The 18,938-nt window shown below is 36.9% G+C and overlaps 1 protein-coding gene across 3 annotated transcripts in view; it reads left to right on the top strand.

The window, feature by feature from the left end:
- The window catches only part of PCCA (propionyl-CoA carboxylase subunit alpha), a 357,444-nt gene that overhangs the window by 214,475 nt on the left and 124,031 nt on the right, over positions 1 to 18,938 (top strand). For all 3 annotated transcript variants that reach the window (XM_027115894.1, XM_027115896.1, XM_027115895.1), the window contains one exon: positions 17,425 to 17,527. In XM_027115894.1, the coding sequence (XP_026971695.1) occupies positions 17,425 to 17,527 (103 nt within the window). The remainder of the gene's footprint in view (positions 1 to 17,424; positions 17,528 to 18,938) is intronic.

The raw sequence follows: 18,938 nt of genomic DNA, 5'->3' as shown, positions 1-18,938 counted from the left end.
GTCCACATTGCTCTGTATTGGTTTTTGAATAAGTGGTTTTCCAGGACTGCAACATTAGTACTTAAAAAAAATTAACATACAATGGAAAGTCTTGCTCATATAGGATTGATAAATCTGCGAATTAATTTGCTTCAGGCTATGTGGTATTGGTGGTCCCTGGCAGTGCAGAGTGCGATGGTGCACCCCACGTCTATTCAACACTGTAGATGTGTACACAGAATTCTGTGTAGCTTCTTTTATTTATGGCAGTCCTTCTATTCAGTCATTCAGGCTAGGAAAATTGTATCGTCTTTGGTTCTTTTGGCTCCTTCATCTGGCACTGAAATGTCACAGTATTTGGTGTGGTGCAGTGGAACCAGCACCGAGTAAAGTGTCAGGAGTCAGGATTTTGGTCCCAGCACCACTACTAAGTATCAAGGTGGTAAAGTCTTTGTGCAAAATGCTTCAACTTTTGACTTCAGTTTCCTCCTCTGAGAAATGGCAGTGTTGGATTGGATGAGTCCTCCTGAAATCTTTTTCAGCTCTGATCCTAATTGGATTGCATGAGGCTGACCCTTTTACTTTCTGGTTTCTACGTAAACCCTCTATTTTCTCTCTTGATATTCGAGCAGAAGTTAAAAGACTTAGGAAATGGAACACCTTCACTATGGCCTGTGATAATACTGATGAAAGACTTCAGTCTGAAAGGTTTTTTTAGCGGTACGTGGGCTTCTCACTGTTGTGGCCTCTCCTGTTGTGGAGCACAGGCTCCAGATGCGCAGGCTCAGTGGCCATGGCTCACAGGCCCAGCCGCTCCGCGGAATGTGGGGTCCTCCCGGACTGGGGCACGAACCCGTGTCCCCTGCATCGGCAGGCGGATGCCCAGCCACTGCGCCACCAGGGAAGCCCTGAAAGGTTTTTTTTTTTTTTTTTTTTTTTGCCCTGAAAGGTTTTTAAAAATGTAGCGTTCACTTTTGTGGAGGATTACTTTGGGTGTATGGAGTCAGTGTACAACCACCACTTTGAGCTCCTACTGAGTAGAACATATATATTATCTAGTATCTTGACTGGCTACATAGCCTGCCATCAGTTTAACTCTTTTAGTCACAGTAGCATAATGGGAAAGTGCAGTCACTTGAATTACAGTCATTGTGTCTACATTTGTATGGTATTTTCTTTCCTCGTCTGGCTTCCTGATAAAATGGAGAATCAATTTTTTACTGATTTTTACCTGACAGATGCAATTATCTGTGTGTGTGTGTTTTTTCCCTGCTGTTAAAAAAGAATGTTTCCTGGTTTTAGATTTATAATTCATTCACCCATTATTAAGTTTTCAGTTAGATGATAAAAGTTTAAGGTTTTGAAATATGATCATAATCAATGAAATATAACTGGGGAAAGAAACAGAAAAAAAAATAGCCATGTGAAAGTAATTCCCAAGGAAGAGCAAGTACTGTGGACAGTGCATATTGATTCTTTTACTTAAGTATTTCTGAATTTAAAAGGACATATCAAATTATTAACACATTTGTACCGTCTGTGACAACAAATGACAACTTTTATATCATACTTGTTTCATTTATGTTCTCAGATAATCTACTTCATTATGACAATGAAATTGATGTTCTGATAACTAAGTATATAATTAACAACAGTACTTTTGGTGTATGCTCATGAACATACATAGCTATAATATGCTTCTGGAAATATCTACTTTCATTTAAGCAAGTAAGTCCCCTAAAAGCGCCAAGAGGAAAGAAAATGTCAATTCCGTCATCATCCTTTACGCTAGCCTTACTTTTTAATATCTCTGTTGTGATATTTTCAGTTACTTAATATGACTGTGTCTTGGACTATTTAGAAACCTGAGACTAAGCGCAAAATATTAAGTGGATGTCATATTTATACACTTTTTGCTAAATACTACGTTTTAAAATATTTTTCTTTCTTTCTTTCTTTCTTTTTTTTAATTCTGTAAGAGCTGAATGGAAGACTGAATAGCCCCATTATTGAAGGAGAATTACTCTGTTCCCTGCAATGATTCCAAAAGCTCTTGCACACTTCATCAGTATTATTGTAATTCTTTGGCTGCAGGATATTTGGCAGCTGTTGCACCCCACTGGCAAATCCTATTCATACTTCTTTCCCATTCACCCATTGCCATTGGAGAATTGATTTCTCTCTCCTCTACTCTAACCTTTCCCAATTCATTTTGGATTGTTCAATGTGAAACATTTTAATTTCATATCATAGAGCTATTCAGCTCACAATCCCTTTTTTAACGTGTCACCAGGGTAACAGCATAGCATGCTTTCTTTAGGCCATCAAGTTTTTATTTCACATGCTTAATATTGCATTAAATGTTTGCATTTTGTTTAACCCCCCTTAAATACTTTGAACTCTGGATATGTTTTATAGGATAATGAAATCCTTGATTTTGGAATTGAAATGAAATCAACACTATCACTGCATTCATAGTAAAATGTCAAATGATTAATTTACATAATTCAAAAATTATTATTAAAAATCCAAGTGATCTGATCTGTGTAAGGCAGTTTGCTATATAGGTAATGGAGGAATATTTGTATTTATGTTCAGCCTTGTTTCAAAAAAAGCTTTAAAGGTGGTTTAGAGAGATTTTGAGTTGGGTAAAAATGCAAGAGTAATGGAATTGGTACAAATGGAGAAATATATCTTTTGAAGACATTACATGATTTTTCAGTAAAATGTTTTTTTCTGCGTGTGTATTATATATTAGTGAGCGTTGAAAATGCATTGTGTTTACATCTTGATTCTTTGATTTGAATAGATTTGAATTTCTACTTACAGAGCTACCTTTTCAACTTTATCCCAAATAATAGTTTCAGTAAAATTTGTTCTGTGAATAAATTTTATGAAATTTGGAATATTCTGAGAAATATAAAGAAATGTGTAAGAAAAGGAAAGGCAGAGACTAGTAACCCATGTTGTTTGAAAACATTGTTATTTTTAAAAAATGTTAGCATAGTAGCTATTTAAGTATCCTTATTTTCCATTATTACAATCACTGAAGTTTTCACATTAATCTGTAGGATAAACTCTGAATTAAGCTGCCTTTTTTTTCTTTTAAACCACTTTTTTAGTTTACTTTTTAAAAAAGTTGTTTATGATTTAGTGCTCATTGGGATTTCTATTTTCTCACAGTGTGTCAGACTAATTTCATACCTTGAATGTTCATATGTAACAGCCCCGAATCTAGATAACATTGGTTTAAATGACCAATATCCTGATCATCTACTTTACAAAGGTCACTTTCTGTCATTAGAGTAATTTCCTGAATATGTATTATAATGATAACTTTCTACCTTTAGAATTAGAGTTATTAAATTGTTCCAAAGATAACAAATAGTACTCCTTGTGATAAGATGCTTGGGCTTAGAGTAATAATAAAACAGTTTCTGCCCTTTAGGAAGCTTAAAATAGAGTGAGATATGTAGACATTAAACAGATAATTATCAACTCTGAAGATGGCTAGAGGAAAAGTCCAGATTGTCCTGGTGAGGGGACGAGAATATCATTTGCAGGTGTGCCACATTATCTAAATGACCCATTTTCAATAAAAAAAATTACAAGACATGTAAAGAAACATGCAGGGCTTCCCTGGTGGCACAGTGTTTGAGAGTCTGCCTTCCGATGCAGGGGACGCGTGTTCATGCCCCGGTCCGGGTGGATCCCAAGTGCCGCGGAGCGGCTGGGCCCGTGAGCCATGGCCGCTGAGCCTGCGCATCCGGAGCCTGTGCTCCGCGACGGGAGAGGCCGCAGCAGTGAGAGGCCCACGTACCGCCAAAAAAAAAAAAAAGAAACATGCAAGTATGGCCCATTCACAGGATAAAAGTCAATAGAAACTGCCTAAGAGGGGCCCAAATGTTGTACTTATTATACAGTGATCTTTAATAACCTGTTAAAAATATGTTGAAAGGGGCTTCCCTGGTGGCGCAGTGGTTGAGAGTCCGCCTGCCGATACAGGGGACATGGGTTCGTGCCCCGGTCCGGGAAGATCCCACATGCCACGGAGCAGCTAGGCCCGTGAGCCATGGCCGCTGAGCCTGCGCATCCGGAGCCTGTGCTCCACAACGGGAGAGGCCACAACAGTTAGAGGCCCGCATACCGCAAAAAAAAAAAAAAAAAAAAATTGTTGAAAGGACTGAAGGAAACCCGATATGAAGAATTAAGGGAAAGTAGGGCAATCATATCTCATTAAATAGAAAATATCAGTAAAAGATAGAAATGATTTTTTTTAAAAAGCAAATAAAAATTCTAGAGATGAAATTACAGTTCCCACAGTGAAAAAATGCACTGAGGAACTCAACAGTAGATTTGAGCAGCAGAAGAAGCAATCAGCAAATTTGAAGACATATCAGTTGAGATTATCCAGTGTGAGGAACAGAAAGAAAACTGAAGAAAAATGAGCAGAGCCTCAGAGATCCTTAGGACACCATCAGATATACCAACATACATGCTGAGAGTCCCAGAAGCAGAAGAGAAGAAAGGTAAAGGAGCAGAAAGAATATTTAAGGAAAGCGTGACTGCAGGCTTCCCTGGTGGTGCAGTGGTTGAGAGTCTGCCAGCCGGTGCAGGGGACATGGGTTACTGGTCTGGGAAGATCCCACATGCCGCGGAGCAACTAGGCCCGTGAGCCACAACTGCTGAGCTGGCGCGTCTGGAGCCTGTGCTCCGCAACAAGAGAGGCCGTGACAGTGAGAGGCCCGCGCACAGCGATTAAGAGTAGCCCCCGCTCGCCGCACCTAGAGAAAGCCCTTGCACAGAAACGAAGACCCAACACAGCCAATCAATCAATCAGTCAATAAATAGAAATGCCGTAGAATTATTAAAAAAAAAAAAGTGACTGAAAACATACCAAATTTGTTGAAAAACATTAATCTGCACATTCAAGAAGCTTAGGGCTTCCCTGGTGGCGCAGTGGTTGAGAGTCTGTCTGCCGATGCAGGGGACACGGGTTCGTGCCCTGGTCCGGGAAGATCCCACATGCCACGGAGCGGCTGGGTCCATGAGCCACGGCTGCTGAGCCTGCGTGTCCGGAGCCTGTGCTCCACAACTGGAGAGGCCACAACAGTGAGAGGCCTGCGTACCGCCAAAAAAAAAAAAAAAAAAAAAAACACGAAGCTTAATAAGCTCAAAGATATCTACACCTACACACAGCATAGTCAAACTGTCAAAACCCAAAAAGAATGTTAAAAGCAGCATGAGAAAAATGGCTCATCATGTAAATGGGATCCTCAATAAGGTTAAGAGCTCACATTCTCTTCTGGACATCACCAGGTTGTCCAGAAGACAATGGGATGGTATATATAAAGTGCTGAAGAATTAAAAAAAAAAAGGAATGTCAATAAAGAACGCCATATCCAGCAAAACTGTCTTGTAAACATGAAGGAGACATCAAGACATTCTGAACAAAGCCCAAGAGAATCCAATGCTAGCAGACCTATCCAACAAGAAATATGAAAGGAAGTTCTTCAGGGTGAAATGGAAGGACATTAAACAGAAACTGTTAAATACATGTGAATTAAAAAGAGCACTGGTTACCAAGTGACAAAAAGCAATGTTAGTCATTAAAAACAAAAATGAAAACCCTCCAAAAAAAAAAAAAAAGAGCACTGGTTAAAGATTACTACATCAGTAAATATAAAAGACAATATAAATGTATTTTTACTTTGTAATCTTTTTGTTTTCTGTCTGATTTAAAAGACAACTGCATAATGCAGTAATTATAGTTCTAAGTTGATAGGCGCACAATATGTACAGATATAATTTGTATGACAACAGGAAGACAAACGGTAGGGAAAACAAAGCTATATCAGAGCAAATTTTCTATATCCTTTTGCAATTAGGTTAGCATTAATCCAAACTATGGTGGCTAAATATAAGGTGCTAATTGTAATCCCTAAGGTAACCACTAAGAAAATAGCTTTTGAAAATAGTATATGAAACATCAAGGGAATTAAATTGGTACGCTAGGAAATATCTATTTAAACAAAAGAAGACAGCGATGTAGGAATAGAAGAACAAAAAAGATACGAGATAGAAAGCAAAAAGTAAATGTAAAAGCAAAAAATAAATCCTGCTTAATGAGGAAGTATATTTAACATATCAATAAATAGAATAAGCACCCCAGTCAAGGGCAGATATTGGTATAGGGGATAAAAAACAAGATCAATAGCTGATTCACTTTGTTATAAAGCAGAAACTAACATACCATTGTAAAGCAATTATACTCCAATAAGGTCGTTAAAAAAAAAAGATCAAATTATATGCTTTCATCAATAGATATACTTTGACTCAAAGACACAGTAGGCTGAAGGTAAAAGGAGAAAGTTATCAGACATACTATGTTTGTAATACTAGTATAATTATTATTAATAATACTAATATCAGTCAACATAATTTTAAGACAAAAATTGTTACTGGAGACAGAGGGATATTTTATAATGATAAAACAATCAATCCTTGAGAAAGCTATAATGAGTTTGAATGTATATGTTACCCAATAACGCAATCCCCAAATATATGAAGCAAAACTGAGACAACTGAAAGGAGAAATTAACGATTCAACAATAATAGTTGGAGATTTTAATACCCCACTTTCAGTAATGGATAGAACAACTAGATACGATCAACAAGGAAGTAGAAGACTTGTACAACACTGTAAACCAAATAGATCTAATAGTTATCCATTTAGAACAGGACATTCAACTGGAGAACATGCAACTTCTCAAGTGCATGGTTAACATTTTCCAAGATAAACCATGTCATATGCTAGGCCATAGAACAAGCCTTGATAAATTCAATGAGATTGAAATCTTACAGATGTTCTCCAACCACAGTTGAATGAAATTAGAAATCAACAAAAAAGAAAATTTTGGAAATTCACAAATTTGTGGAAATTAAATAATTCACTCCTAAATAACTAATAGGATGAAGAAGAAATCACAAAGAAATTATAAAATACTTTGAAATGAATTAAAACAAGATCAGAACATTCAAAAACTTATGGGAGGGGCTTCCCGGGTGGCACAGTGGTTGAGAGCCCGCCTGCCGATGCAGGGGACACGGGTTCGTGCCCCGGTCCAGGAAGATCCCACATGCCGCGGAGTGGCTGGGCCCGTGAGCCATGGCCACTGAGCCTGCGCGTCCGGAGCCTGTGCTCCGCAACGGGGAGAGGCCACAACAGTGAGAGGCCCGCGTACCACAAAAAAAAAAAAAAAAAACTTATGGGATGCACCTAAAGCAGTGGTTAGAGGGAAATTTAGAGCTGTAAACACATATTAAAAAAGATCTAATATCAGTCACCTCATCTTCCACTTTAGGAAAATAGGAAAAGAAGAGCAAACTAAACCCAAAGCAAGCAGAGGGAAGAAAATACTAAAGATCAGAGAGGAAATAAATGAAATAGAAACAGAACAACAATAGAAGAGATCAGTAAAAGCAGAATTTGGTCCTTGGAAAGATCAGCAGAAATGACAAACTTTTAGGTAGACTGGCCAAGAGAGAAAGAGACTCCAATAGCTAAAATCAGTAATGAAATAGGGATTATACATACAGACCTTACAGAAATTAAAAGGATTATAAGGAAATAATGAGAACAATTGCATGCCAACTTCGATAAAATGGAGAAATTTGGAGAAAGATGCAAGCTACTGACACTAACTCAAGAGGAAATAGAAAATCTGAATAGACCTGAAAGAGATTGAATTAGTCATCACAAAATTTCCTAGAAAGAAGAAACCCAGGATTAGATGGCTTCACTGGTGAATTCAGTGAAGTATTTAGAAAGAAATTAATACTAATCTTTCACAAACTCTTCCAAAAATAGAAAAGAAGGATAAAATTTGCAACTCATTCTCCATGGCCAGTATTACCATGATACCAAATCCAGATAAAGATGTTAAAAAAAAACTGAAGACCAATATCCCTCATATATATTAATGCAAAAAATCCTCAACAAAATTCTAGCGAACTAAATTCATGAATATATAAAATGATTATATACCATAACCAAGTGAGTTTTATCCTACGTATACACAGTTGGTTTAACATCCAAAAAACAATCAGTGTGACAAATCATGTTAATAGAGTAAAGGGGAAAAATCACAGAATTATCTCAATAAATGCAGGAAAAACGTTTGGCAAAATCCAGCAGCCTTTCATGATAAAAAAATTCAACCAGGGACTTCCCTGGTGGTGCAGTGGTTAAGAATCCTCCTGCCAATGCAGGGGACACGGGTTCGAGCCCTGGTCCAGGAAGACCTCACCTGCCGCGGAGCAATGAAGCCCGTGCATCACAACTACTGAGCCTGCACTCTAGAGCGCACAAGCCACAACTACTGAGCCCGCGTTCCACAACTACTGAAGCCCGTGTGCCTAGAGCCCATGCTCCACAGCAAGAGAAGCTACTGCAATGAGAAGCCCGTGCACTGCAACGAAGAGTAGCCCCCGCTCGCCACAACTAGAGAGAAAGCCTGTGTGCAACAACGAAGACCCAATGCAGACAAAATAAATAAATAAATCTAGTAAAAAAGAAAAAACCAAAACACTCAAAACCAATTAGGAATAGAAAGGAACTTCCTCAACCTAATGAAGGCCATCTACGAAAAATCCATAGCTAACATCATATTTAGTGGTATACAACTGAATGTTTTTTCTGCTAAGGTCAGGAATAAGACAAGGAAATTTGCTGTTACTTTTTTCAACATTGTACTAGAGTTCCTAGCTTGGGCAATTTGGCAAGAAGAATTAAAGGTATCAAGATGGGGAAGAAGTAAAACTATCTCTGTTTGCAGGTGACATGATCTTGTATGTAGAAAATCTTAAGGAATTCACAAAAAAACCTATTAGAACTAATAAATGACTTTTGCAAGGTTGTAGAATATAAGAATGATATATAAATATCAATTTTATTTTTATGCAATAGCGGTGTTACAACCAAAAATAAAATTAACAAAACAATTTTATTTTACAGAAGCACCAAATACAATACTTAAGCACAAAATTTTTTTAAAAAGAAGTGTAAGACTGGTGTACCGAAAACTACAAAACAATGGTTGAAATAAAGACAATTTAAATAAATGGGTTAGCATCCCACATTCACAGATCAGAGGACCTAATATTACTGACATACAGATTTGATGCAATCCCTATTAAACCCCAGCTGTGTTTTTCTGCAGAAATAATCATATTCCAAAATTTGTACGAAAATGCAAGAGATTCAGCATAACCAAACCAATCTCAAAAAAGAAGAACAAAACTGGGGGACTCATACTTCCCAATTTCAAAACTTAGTACAAAGTTACAGTAATCAAGACAGTGTGGTACTGGCATAGGAATAGTAGATGTGTTGATCAATGGAATAGAACTAAGAGTCCAGAAATAAATTGTTACAGTATGATCAGCTGATTTCAACAGGTATTATGAAGACAATCCAATGGGTAAAGAATAATTGTTTTCAATAAATGCTGCTGGGGTAGCTGGATATCTCCATGTCAGAAATTGAAGTTGGATCCCTCCCTACACTGTGCACAAAAATGAACTTTTAAAAAAAGCATGAAACTAAGAGCGAAGCTACAAAACTCTTAGAAGGAAACATAGGAGTTAATCTTTGTTACTTTTGGTTAGTCAGTGATTTCTTATGTAAGAGCCAAGTGCATAAGCAACAAAAGAAAAAAAATAGATAAATTGTATTGCATCAAAATTAAGAGTTTTTGTGTTTTAAAGGACAGCATCAAGTAAGTGAAAAGACAGCCTACAGAATGGAGGAAAATACTTGCAAATCATGTATTTGATAAGAGATTTTTGTCTAGAATATATAAAGAATTCTTATAACTCAATAATAAAAAAGACAACCCAATTAGAAAATGGGCAAAGGAATGAATATAAATTTTTCCAGCGGAGATATACATACAAATGGTCAACAAGCCCATGAAAAGATGCTCAGCATCACTAGTTATTAGGGAAATGCAAATCAAAATCAAAATGAGATACCACTTTACATACACTAGGCTGACTATAATCAAAAAGACAATAACAAGGTGTTGCTGATGATGTGGAGAAATTGGGACACTTATACATTCCAGGTGGAAATTTATGAGTAAAATGATGCAAACCTGGAAATAATTTGGCAGTTTCTCAAAATGTAAGACAGCATCACATGACCCAGCTATTCCACTCTCAGCTATATATACCCACGGGAGATTAACCCATATGTCCACACGAATGTTGTATACAAATGTTCATAGTGGGCATTTTTCATAATAAGCAGGCAGTGGAAACGTCCATGAAGTGATTAATAGATATATAATGTTAAATAAAATGCGGTGTATTTATAGAATGGAATATTATTCAGTAATAAAAATAAATGAGATACTTCATACAACATGAGTGAAATTTGAAAACACTATGCTAAATGAAATAAGGCAGGCACAAAAGACTACAAATTTTATGATTCATTATATATGAAATGTCTAGAATAAGCAAAGTGTAGAAATAGAGTGTGCATTAGTAGCTGCATAGGCCAGAGGGGGAAATGTGAAATGACCGCTAATGGGTCCAAAGTTTCCTTTTGGGTTTATGAAAATGTTTTAAAATTGGTTGTGGTGATGGATACACAACTCTGTGAATATACTAAAAACCAATGCATTGTACACTTCAGGTGAGTTCAGTTTATGATGTGTGAATTTTATGTCACTAAAGCTGTTTATAATTTTTAAAAATTATTATTTATGTTATATTTAAGAATTTATTTTCCTGATGGTGTAAAAGAAGTTCAAATTTTAGGAATTAAAATGAGACATCATTGTATCTTCTAGCATGATGGCGTTTGCTTTAAGAATATTTCTTCTGTAATTACAAAAGACATGGAAGAACCTTAAATGCATAATGCTAAACGAAAAGAAGCCAATCTGAAAAGGCTACGTTCCGTATGATTCTAGCTGTACAACATTCTGGAAAAGGCAAAACTGTGGAGACAGTAAAGATCAGTGGTTGTCAGGGATTCGGTGGGGGTAAGGATGGGAGGTTGAATAGGTAGAGCACGGGATTCTTTAGAGCAGTGCAACTATTCTGTATGATACCTTAATGGTAGGTACATGTCCTAATACATTTGTTCAGACCCTAGAATGTACAACACAAACAGTGATCCCTGTGGACATTAGTTAATAATAATAATGCATCAGCTTTGGTTCATCAGTTGTCACAGATGTACTGCACTAATGCAGGATGTTAATTAACAGGGATACTGTGTCGGGTGGGGTGAGTGAGGGTATGTTTAGGAAAATCTTTGTGCTTCCTGCTGAAGTTTTCTGAAAACCTTAAACTGCTGTAAAAGATTAAAAATTAATTTTTTAATTAAAAATTCTCCTGAAGGTAAGATTTTTTAAGAAAATTAATAAGCAAGCCACAGGGGGGAGAACATATTAATAATACATAAATCTGACAAAGGCTTTCTATCTGAAGTAAAGAACTCCTGCAAATCGGTAATAATAATGCCAACATCCTAATACAAAATGGGCAAAAACTTGAATACAAGTGGCCAATAAGCACTAATGTGTAGGTGTTCAACATTATTAGTCCTAAGGGAAATGCATATGAAGAGTTGTGGTTTCTCAGCCTCCAGTCTGGCTAGAGTAGGACTAACACAGGCAAATGGTGGCAAGGCTGTGGAGCAGACTCCATTGCTGATGGGAGTATAGGTATGTTTTAATACTTTGGAAAACAGTTTGGCAGTTTTTGTAAAATTAAACATACGTTCACTGTAGAATTTCCACTCTTAGATTTTTTACACACAAGAAATGAAAACGTAAGTCCTCAAAAAAGACTTGTACAAAGAATGTTTATAGCGGCTTTGTTCCATAAGAGTCCCAAACTGGAAACAACCCAAATGCCCAACAACAAAAGGGTGAACACATTTTAGTATGCTTGTATTATACAGTAGAGTACTACTCTGCAATCGAAAAAGAATGAATGATTCAACTTGAATGAACCTCAGAAGAATTATAGTGGGCAAAAACCACACACGAGAGTGCATATTTTTGAAGTTTGTTTATGTGACACTATTGTTGAACTGTTGTGGGGAAGATAAATGATGGAACTTAAGGTTTTTGAATTTCACTGTATGTAAATTGTATATTAATATTGAATAACAGGTTGTTGAAATAATAGAGGTGGACTTCAGATATTATTGCACCAAATTATGATAATGATGATAGTGTCTCTTATTTAGCCTTTATGTGCCAAGCACCAGTCTAACCATTTTATACCTTTTACTTCATTTAATCAACACGTGAATTAAGTATTCTTATTGTCTTTGTCTTACTGACAAGGAAACTGAGGCACAAGGAGTATAGTAACTTGTAAAGGTCATGTAGCTTTTGTGGTCAGTGATCAATCAGTCAGACTCTAGGGCCTGCCGGGGTGATGGTTAATCACCACCATCATTGTCTTTCTTCACTAGTTGTGTCCAAAGTTCAAATTGAGAACCATAAACCCTTACTGGTGGAAGAAGAAAATAGGGTTTGCATAATATTAAAATCTGTTTAAGATTATAAGTCATACTATCCATTTGTAGATTCAGATATCATTTGTGTAATGCTAAGACTCCAGACTTGGTAATGTTCCTTAACTCTTTCTAGCACTATTTTGTGATACACATTCTTCTACACAGTGTCCTACATTCTAATGTACACATTTTAAACTGCATACAGTCTGAAGTCTATTCCTCCACTATGACAAGTTCTAGCTTTGAAGAGGTTCTCTGAAAATGCTGCTTTTATCTTTCTTCTGCAGTGATGAACTTTAATGTTGGAGTGTTGTAAGTTCTCACATAATAAGGCTTAGATTTTTGTTTGGTTTGGCAGTAGACTTCTGTTTAAAATTCTTTTAATCTGTTCATTCCATGCTTTGTGTATTCATTTTGATAGCTGATGGCTCTGTGAAGAATTTTATGTGAATTTATCACACTAATAAAACTCTTCCTCCATCCCAACTTGCTAAAAGTGGGGTTTTCAGCGAATTGTTGAATTTTTGTCTTCTTTGGGTTTTTTTTTTTTTTCCTGGAGGAAATAAGACACAATTCATACGCTAGATCTAAAGTTTCATTAAAATTGCTTATGCCCTGTCTCAGGCATTTTAAGTGGGCCATCTGTCTAAACATCTCTCTCCTTTTTTTTCTGATCATTTCCTCGACTTATTCATGAGCCATGGGAGGGCTCCTTTGTAGTCTCCATGTAGCTGGTTCTGTCTACCCCCACTGAATACATCTATGTGCTTGCATAACATATCTTTTCACCATGCTGGAAATTCTCTGAACTTGGTGCAGATGAATGGCCCACTTTTCTGAAGGCCTTTTTCTTCCTGCAAAGATTTGTATGCAGAAGCTGACCTCTGCAGCCGTGGAATGCAGCATATTATTCTTGATCATTTTACAGACCACCCACTGTGAAAGTTATGATGAAGGATTGCTTAATGATTCTTTGACCACTAACATTGTTTTAACTCAGTATTTCACTCCTAAATAGGTAATGGCACAATTGTAAACCAGCATTTCTGAGTGTCTGACACTATGGTTTTGAGATGCTTATAATCCTTGATAACTAAAGATGCTGTTAGTTATGTTTACACAAAATCTGCTTTAACAAATGACATGCAATAGCAACATACTTGAGTTAGTATTCCTTGCACCTTTTTGAGTAAAATATTCCAATAAGTTTAAATGTATTAGCATTAACATTTGTGACAGTCAGCTGACAGCTTTTTACCATAAAATGTAGAAAAATTTAGTTTAATTGAGCATATTCATTTTGGCTGACTGATGATAATCAAAGTGGACAGGTCTGGGTAAGAGCTGTTATTTGATTTGCTTTGTGAGTAGCTGTTTATGTGAATTCCTTTTTACTGGTTTGTTTGTTTGTTTTTGAAGTAGTAGCTTAAATGGTATCAGCTTTCCAGTTAACTAATAAGTCACATAGATGAAATTTTTGATCAGATGGCAGCCTGTTTCACTAGACAGACACTTCAGTAGAGGGGGCTGTTTTCTGTATATCATTACTACAGTGAGTTGAGTAAAGCTCCAAGACTCCCACCTCTACCCCCCCTTTCAGCGAGTTGTTCATAAAATCTTCTTTGAGACTATTTTGGATTTAGTGAAGAAATATAATTCTTTTTTAAAATTTAAAATATAACTTTAGGTAATTATTATCATTATAGACATGTTTGTGCTGGTGGACTTAATTTCATTGTTTTGAAATAATTCTTGTTAATCTGGTTTCAGTAATTTTGCAGAAATAGAGCACATATACTTTCAGGTTGATATATATTATTATCTTTATTTATAGTTATAGTTTATTTCTATTGTAGAGCTTATTGATATTTATATTGGGCATATATGCCCAACCCCATACATTTTATTCAAAAACAAAACAAAACAAACTACTTTCAAACTTATGTAAAGCCAGAAGGAATCATAGCAAACTTTGTTTGTAGAAGAGTGAACTCATATAAAGAGATTCCACAGTTTGTCCGTCTTTTCTTAGTGTCTCAAGGTCTTGCTTTCACAGAGAAGCCTCTTTCTATATGGTTAGAAAAGTGCTGCTTCAGGAGTCGTATGCTCAGAAGCAGCAGCAGCTTTCCCCTGTTATCTCACCAACTCTGCTCTGATCCTTATTTTACAGGTGTGGAAATTCTGGTTCAAAAGGATTGAATGAGCTCCTGGTACAATGCTAGTAAGAGAACGGGCTGAGATCAGACCTCAGCATTTCAACTCAGAAGAGCCTATGCTCTCTCTACAGGTCCTCTTGGGGCAGGTTCTAACACATATGAAACAGATGTGGATCAAAATAAAACAGTGGAAAAATAAATAGTAGTTAGGTTCCAAAGAGTGGCGACTACATCTCGCCACCATCTGTAAGATTGCTTTCTGTGGGAAAATGTGTTCTGCTTTTGAACAGGATGTCAGGATCAACAACTTCCCAAGAAGCCTCTTGGGAAATTGGGCTCCACATTTACTTGAAAGACTTATTGGGCCACTGAATTGTGAAAAGTATTAAGCGTATACTAGAGGTTAAATAGAAGGGAGATCACTGAAGTTTGTACTATAATTAGGTGAGGAAGATAAATATTCTTTTTGAAAAATCTGTTAGTTTGAGAAGCAGAGAGAAGGAATCTAAAGTTTCCTTAATGGGATTTCAGTTATGGGGGAGAACAAGAGTATAGGAGTATATCATCGTAATAAAAATGAACACTTACATGCATTATTTAATTTTATCCTCAATACATCACTATGATGCAGACGCTATTATATCTTAATTTTATACGTAAGGAAACAGACTTTTGCTCAAGGTCAGAGCTGATTAATGACGGAGCTGGGTTTTCTGCCAACTTCGGCAAGTCATTGGTGCCTGAGCTTGTAGCCACTGTGCTTGGTTACCCCACTCATGACAGCTTGGCTCAGTTTGGTTTGTGAAGGAATTTCAGGCCTTGGCCCAGCCAGATGTACAAGTCAGAGAATAATCAGAAATAAAATGAAATGCAAAGAGTGGGGACTTATTTTTTAAGAAACTTGAATGATAGGTTGATTAATTAAGGTTTAACCTGGTGTAAAATAGAAAACCACGGAACAGTCTTGAACAGGAGAGTGATCTAATTATCGAGGATAGCAGAGTCCAGAAAGCCAGGCTGCACAGTAATGTAGCCATGAGGTTGTTTCTGTCATCGCAGTACTCCTGAGAGGATGAGGTGTTAACCTCATTTGAAGTTGTACCAGGTGAGCATAGTGAGGTCATCCACACAGTCCCAGGCAGCCCGGGGGAGCCTGGGAGCTCAAGGCTCTCTCTCCTTCAGTGGCTCACAATGTGTCCCTGGGGAGACACGGTGTCTCCTGTGAGGGGCTTGGCACCTAGTGGATGCTCCACTGCTTCTTTCCCACTTTCCCCTCAGCCCTTTCTCCCCAGCCTGTGCTGAGGTTTGGGGATATAAAATAAGGCATGATCTTGGGCTTTTAGGAGCTCACAGGCCAATGGGGGAGACAAACATGAACAAACAAATGCCCTGTGGACAAGATGCCAACAGAGGCCAACCTGGATCGCAGAGTCACCCTCCTCCTTTCCCTCCTCTCTGCCCCATATGCCTTCTCCCTCTCTCTCTCCCCCCACTTCCTGTCCCTCTTCTCTCCTTCCTTGTTGTTCTTTCAAGCTCTCATGCGTGAAGCTCTGTCCTCTGAAACAATCCTCTTCAAACTGCCAAAAAAGAATCTTCCAGACCTACAGTGTTCATTAGTCTTGATTTGTTTATGCATTTTTTTAAACTTTAATTTTTATCTGTGTAGTATTAAAAACATTTTCTTCATCTTCAGAAAATAATTCAGTAAGTAGTGTGCTGCATACAAATATTCACCTAAACTTATTAATCATCCTCCATTAGACATCGTGACTAGAGGTGATTTGATTCTAATCATAATTTTTTTGACTATGACTTTTTTTTATTGACTACGCAGAGACTCGTTTGAAATTCAGGGGGGTGTTATATTAAAACGTAGCCTGCAACATTTTTTTAGAAATAAGAATTAAGCCAGAGTCTTGATACTGCATGTTTAGTGCTTAGTCAGTATTACTTCACAACTATAAATAATGTAAATATGCCATACTTAAATTAGGTTAATTCAGAAATCATTAAAATTTTGTTACTTTAAAAATTGGGGAGAAACATTTGTATTCCAAAAATGTTTTTTGTTGGCTGCTTGTCCCAATTTTTCTGGAGCACGTAATATTGATCATTCACAGGAAAAGACCTGTGTGTTAAGACTAGCATCACTGATGTTGTTTTCTCACCCAGACAAACAAACAAACAAGAAACTGAAACAAAACAATTGGACACAAGGAAACTTTTGGAGGTGATGGATATGTTTATTACCTTGATTGTGGTGATGGTAACATGAGTGAATAAATATGTCCAAATGCATCAAATTGTATACATGTGCAGTTTTTTGCATACAAATTATAACTCAACCTGAAAAAAAGTAAAGGTTAGCATTGTAAGGTTTTAAAAACAGTCTTGAACAATGACCAAATATTGAAAAGAAATTAACATTGGTTAAAGGAGGTTAATTTTTGAAGGACTGTCAAAATTAAGCAGCTCAAATTCATAGACGAGGTGATGGTACCACAATTATTTCAGAATGACTGCTGTTGTCTTTGGAGTGTGTGTGTGTGTGTGTGTGTGTGCTTTTTTGGTTTTAATCTCTCTAGTTTCCATATTAAAGCTTTTTTCCAAGAATAGAATGTTCTGAAATGCAGTGTTTGGCAGTTTTACTCTGCACACTTAATGTCAAAGGAAAATCAGTTTACTGAGAGAGGATAATATAAAATTACTAACTCTTTTTCTTTTCTTTTCTTTCTACTTCAGAGTGCCTATTGTAAAACCACAAGTGGCCAACTGGGAGCTCTCAGTAAAATTGCATGATGAAGTTTATACTGTCGTAGCATCCAACAGTGGGCCAACATTCTCTGTGAGTTTTATTTTTGATAATCTTGAAATTACCTGTGAATATTTAAAACAATTTTTAACATATTCCATGAGTCTTATCTTTTGAATCTACGACATAGCTATGTATCTGTTTCATCTTCTTTAGGAAGCTGAATGTAAATGGAAATTTTTGTCTCTTATGTTAAAGAGGAAATGTATTCCCAGACTTAGCCACATTCTAAACCCACTTCCTGACACCTGATTCATTTTTCTTTTGTTATTGAGAAGTAATACTTTTGCCTTTGTTATAGAGAAGAGCATCTTTAATGATAATTCCAAATGTATGATAGCTGTGTTTCTTTTTTTTTTTTTTTGGTACGGGGGCCTCTCACTGTTGTGGCCTCTCCCGTTGCGGAGCACAGGCTCTGGACGCTCAGGCTCCGCGGCCATGGCTCACGGGCCCAGCCACTCCGCGGCATGTGGGATCTTCCCGGACCGGGGCACGAACCCGTGTCCCCTGCATCGGCAGGTGGACTCTCAACCACTGTGCCACCAGGGAAGCCCTGTGTTTCTTTTAAAACAAGTAATCTGAATCATATAACATTTTCTTGAGATTTCATGTTGTGAGACATTCTTTAGGCTAAATTTACCTGACAGTGACATTCCTTTTGTCTAGAAGAACTTAAACGCCTTGGATAGTATCCATGACAGAACTGCTTTAGTTTAAGATTGATCTTCTGTGGTATGAATGACATGTTTAAATTCTGTGGTTTAAGATTGCCAGAAAAATACCATGAGGAGTTACTGTTTTATTTTTATTTATTTATTTATTTGTTTATTTGGGCCACACGGCTTGTGGGATATTAGTTCCCCGCAGGGATTGAACCTGGGCCCCAGCAGTGAAAGTGCCAAGTCCTAACCATTGGACCACCAGGAAATTCCCAAGAGTTACTATTATAACTTGGGTCCTTTTATACTTTCAGCATGAACCCACAGAAGCTGCTATATAGTTAGTATAATGAATATTATATGTTCATTATATGTAGTATATAAGTATAATGAATATTAATCTACATTTCTCCTCTCATGGCTAAGTTGCATTGAAATGTCATATTATTGGGGGGAAAATGACTTTTCATCAAAAGATTTAAGCAGGATATGAAAATCAAAATAATATAATTTCATTGAAACAACACCCAGAGAGCCTCGAAGTATATGGCAGATTCTTGATCCCAGGTAGAAAACACTGCATCAAGGATTAATGAGAATTCATTTATTCAGCAAATACTTATTACATGCCTACCGTGTGCTAGGTTAAGTATGAGGCTGTTACACTGGAGAAGGTGACATTCTATGTGATCATCAGAGTCACAAGTAAATGAGATTAATTCCTGAATTAAGGGTGGTCTCCTTGGTTGTCTTTAAATTTTGTGATTCATTCTGTATGCCAAAAT

The sequence above is a fragment of the Aethalodelphis obliquidens genome, unplaced genomic scaffold (assembly GCF_003676395.1).
Source record: "Aethalodelphis obliquidens isolate GAN/ISIS:26980383/991018 unplaced genomic scaffold, ASM367639v1 scaffold15, whole genome shotgun sequence".
Lineage (NCBI taxonomy): Eukaryota > Metazoa > Chordata > Mammalia > Artiodactyla > Delphinidae > Aethalodelphis > Aethalodelphis obliquidens.
This window is presented reverse-complemented; position numbering and strand designations above follow the sequence as displayed.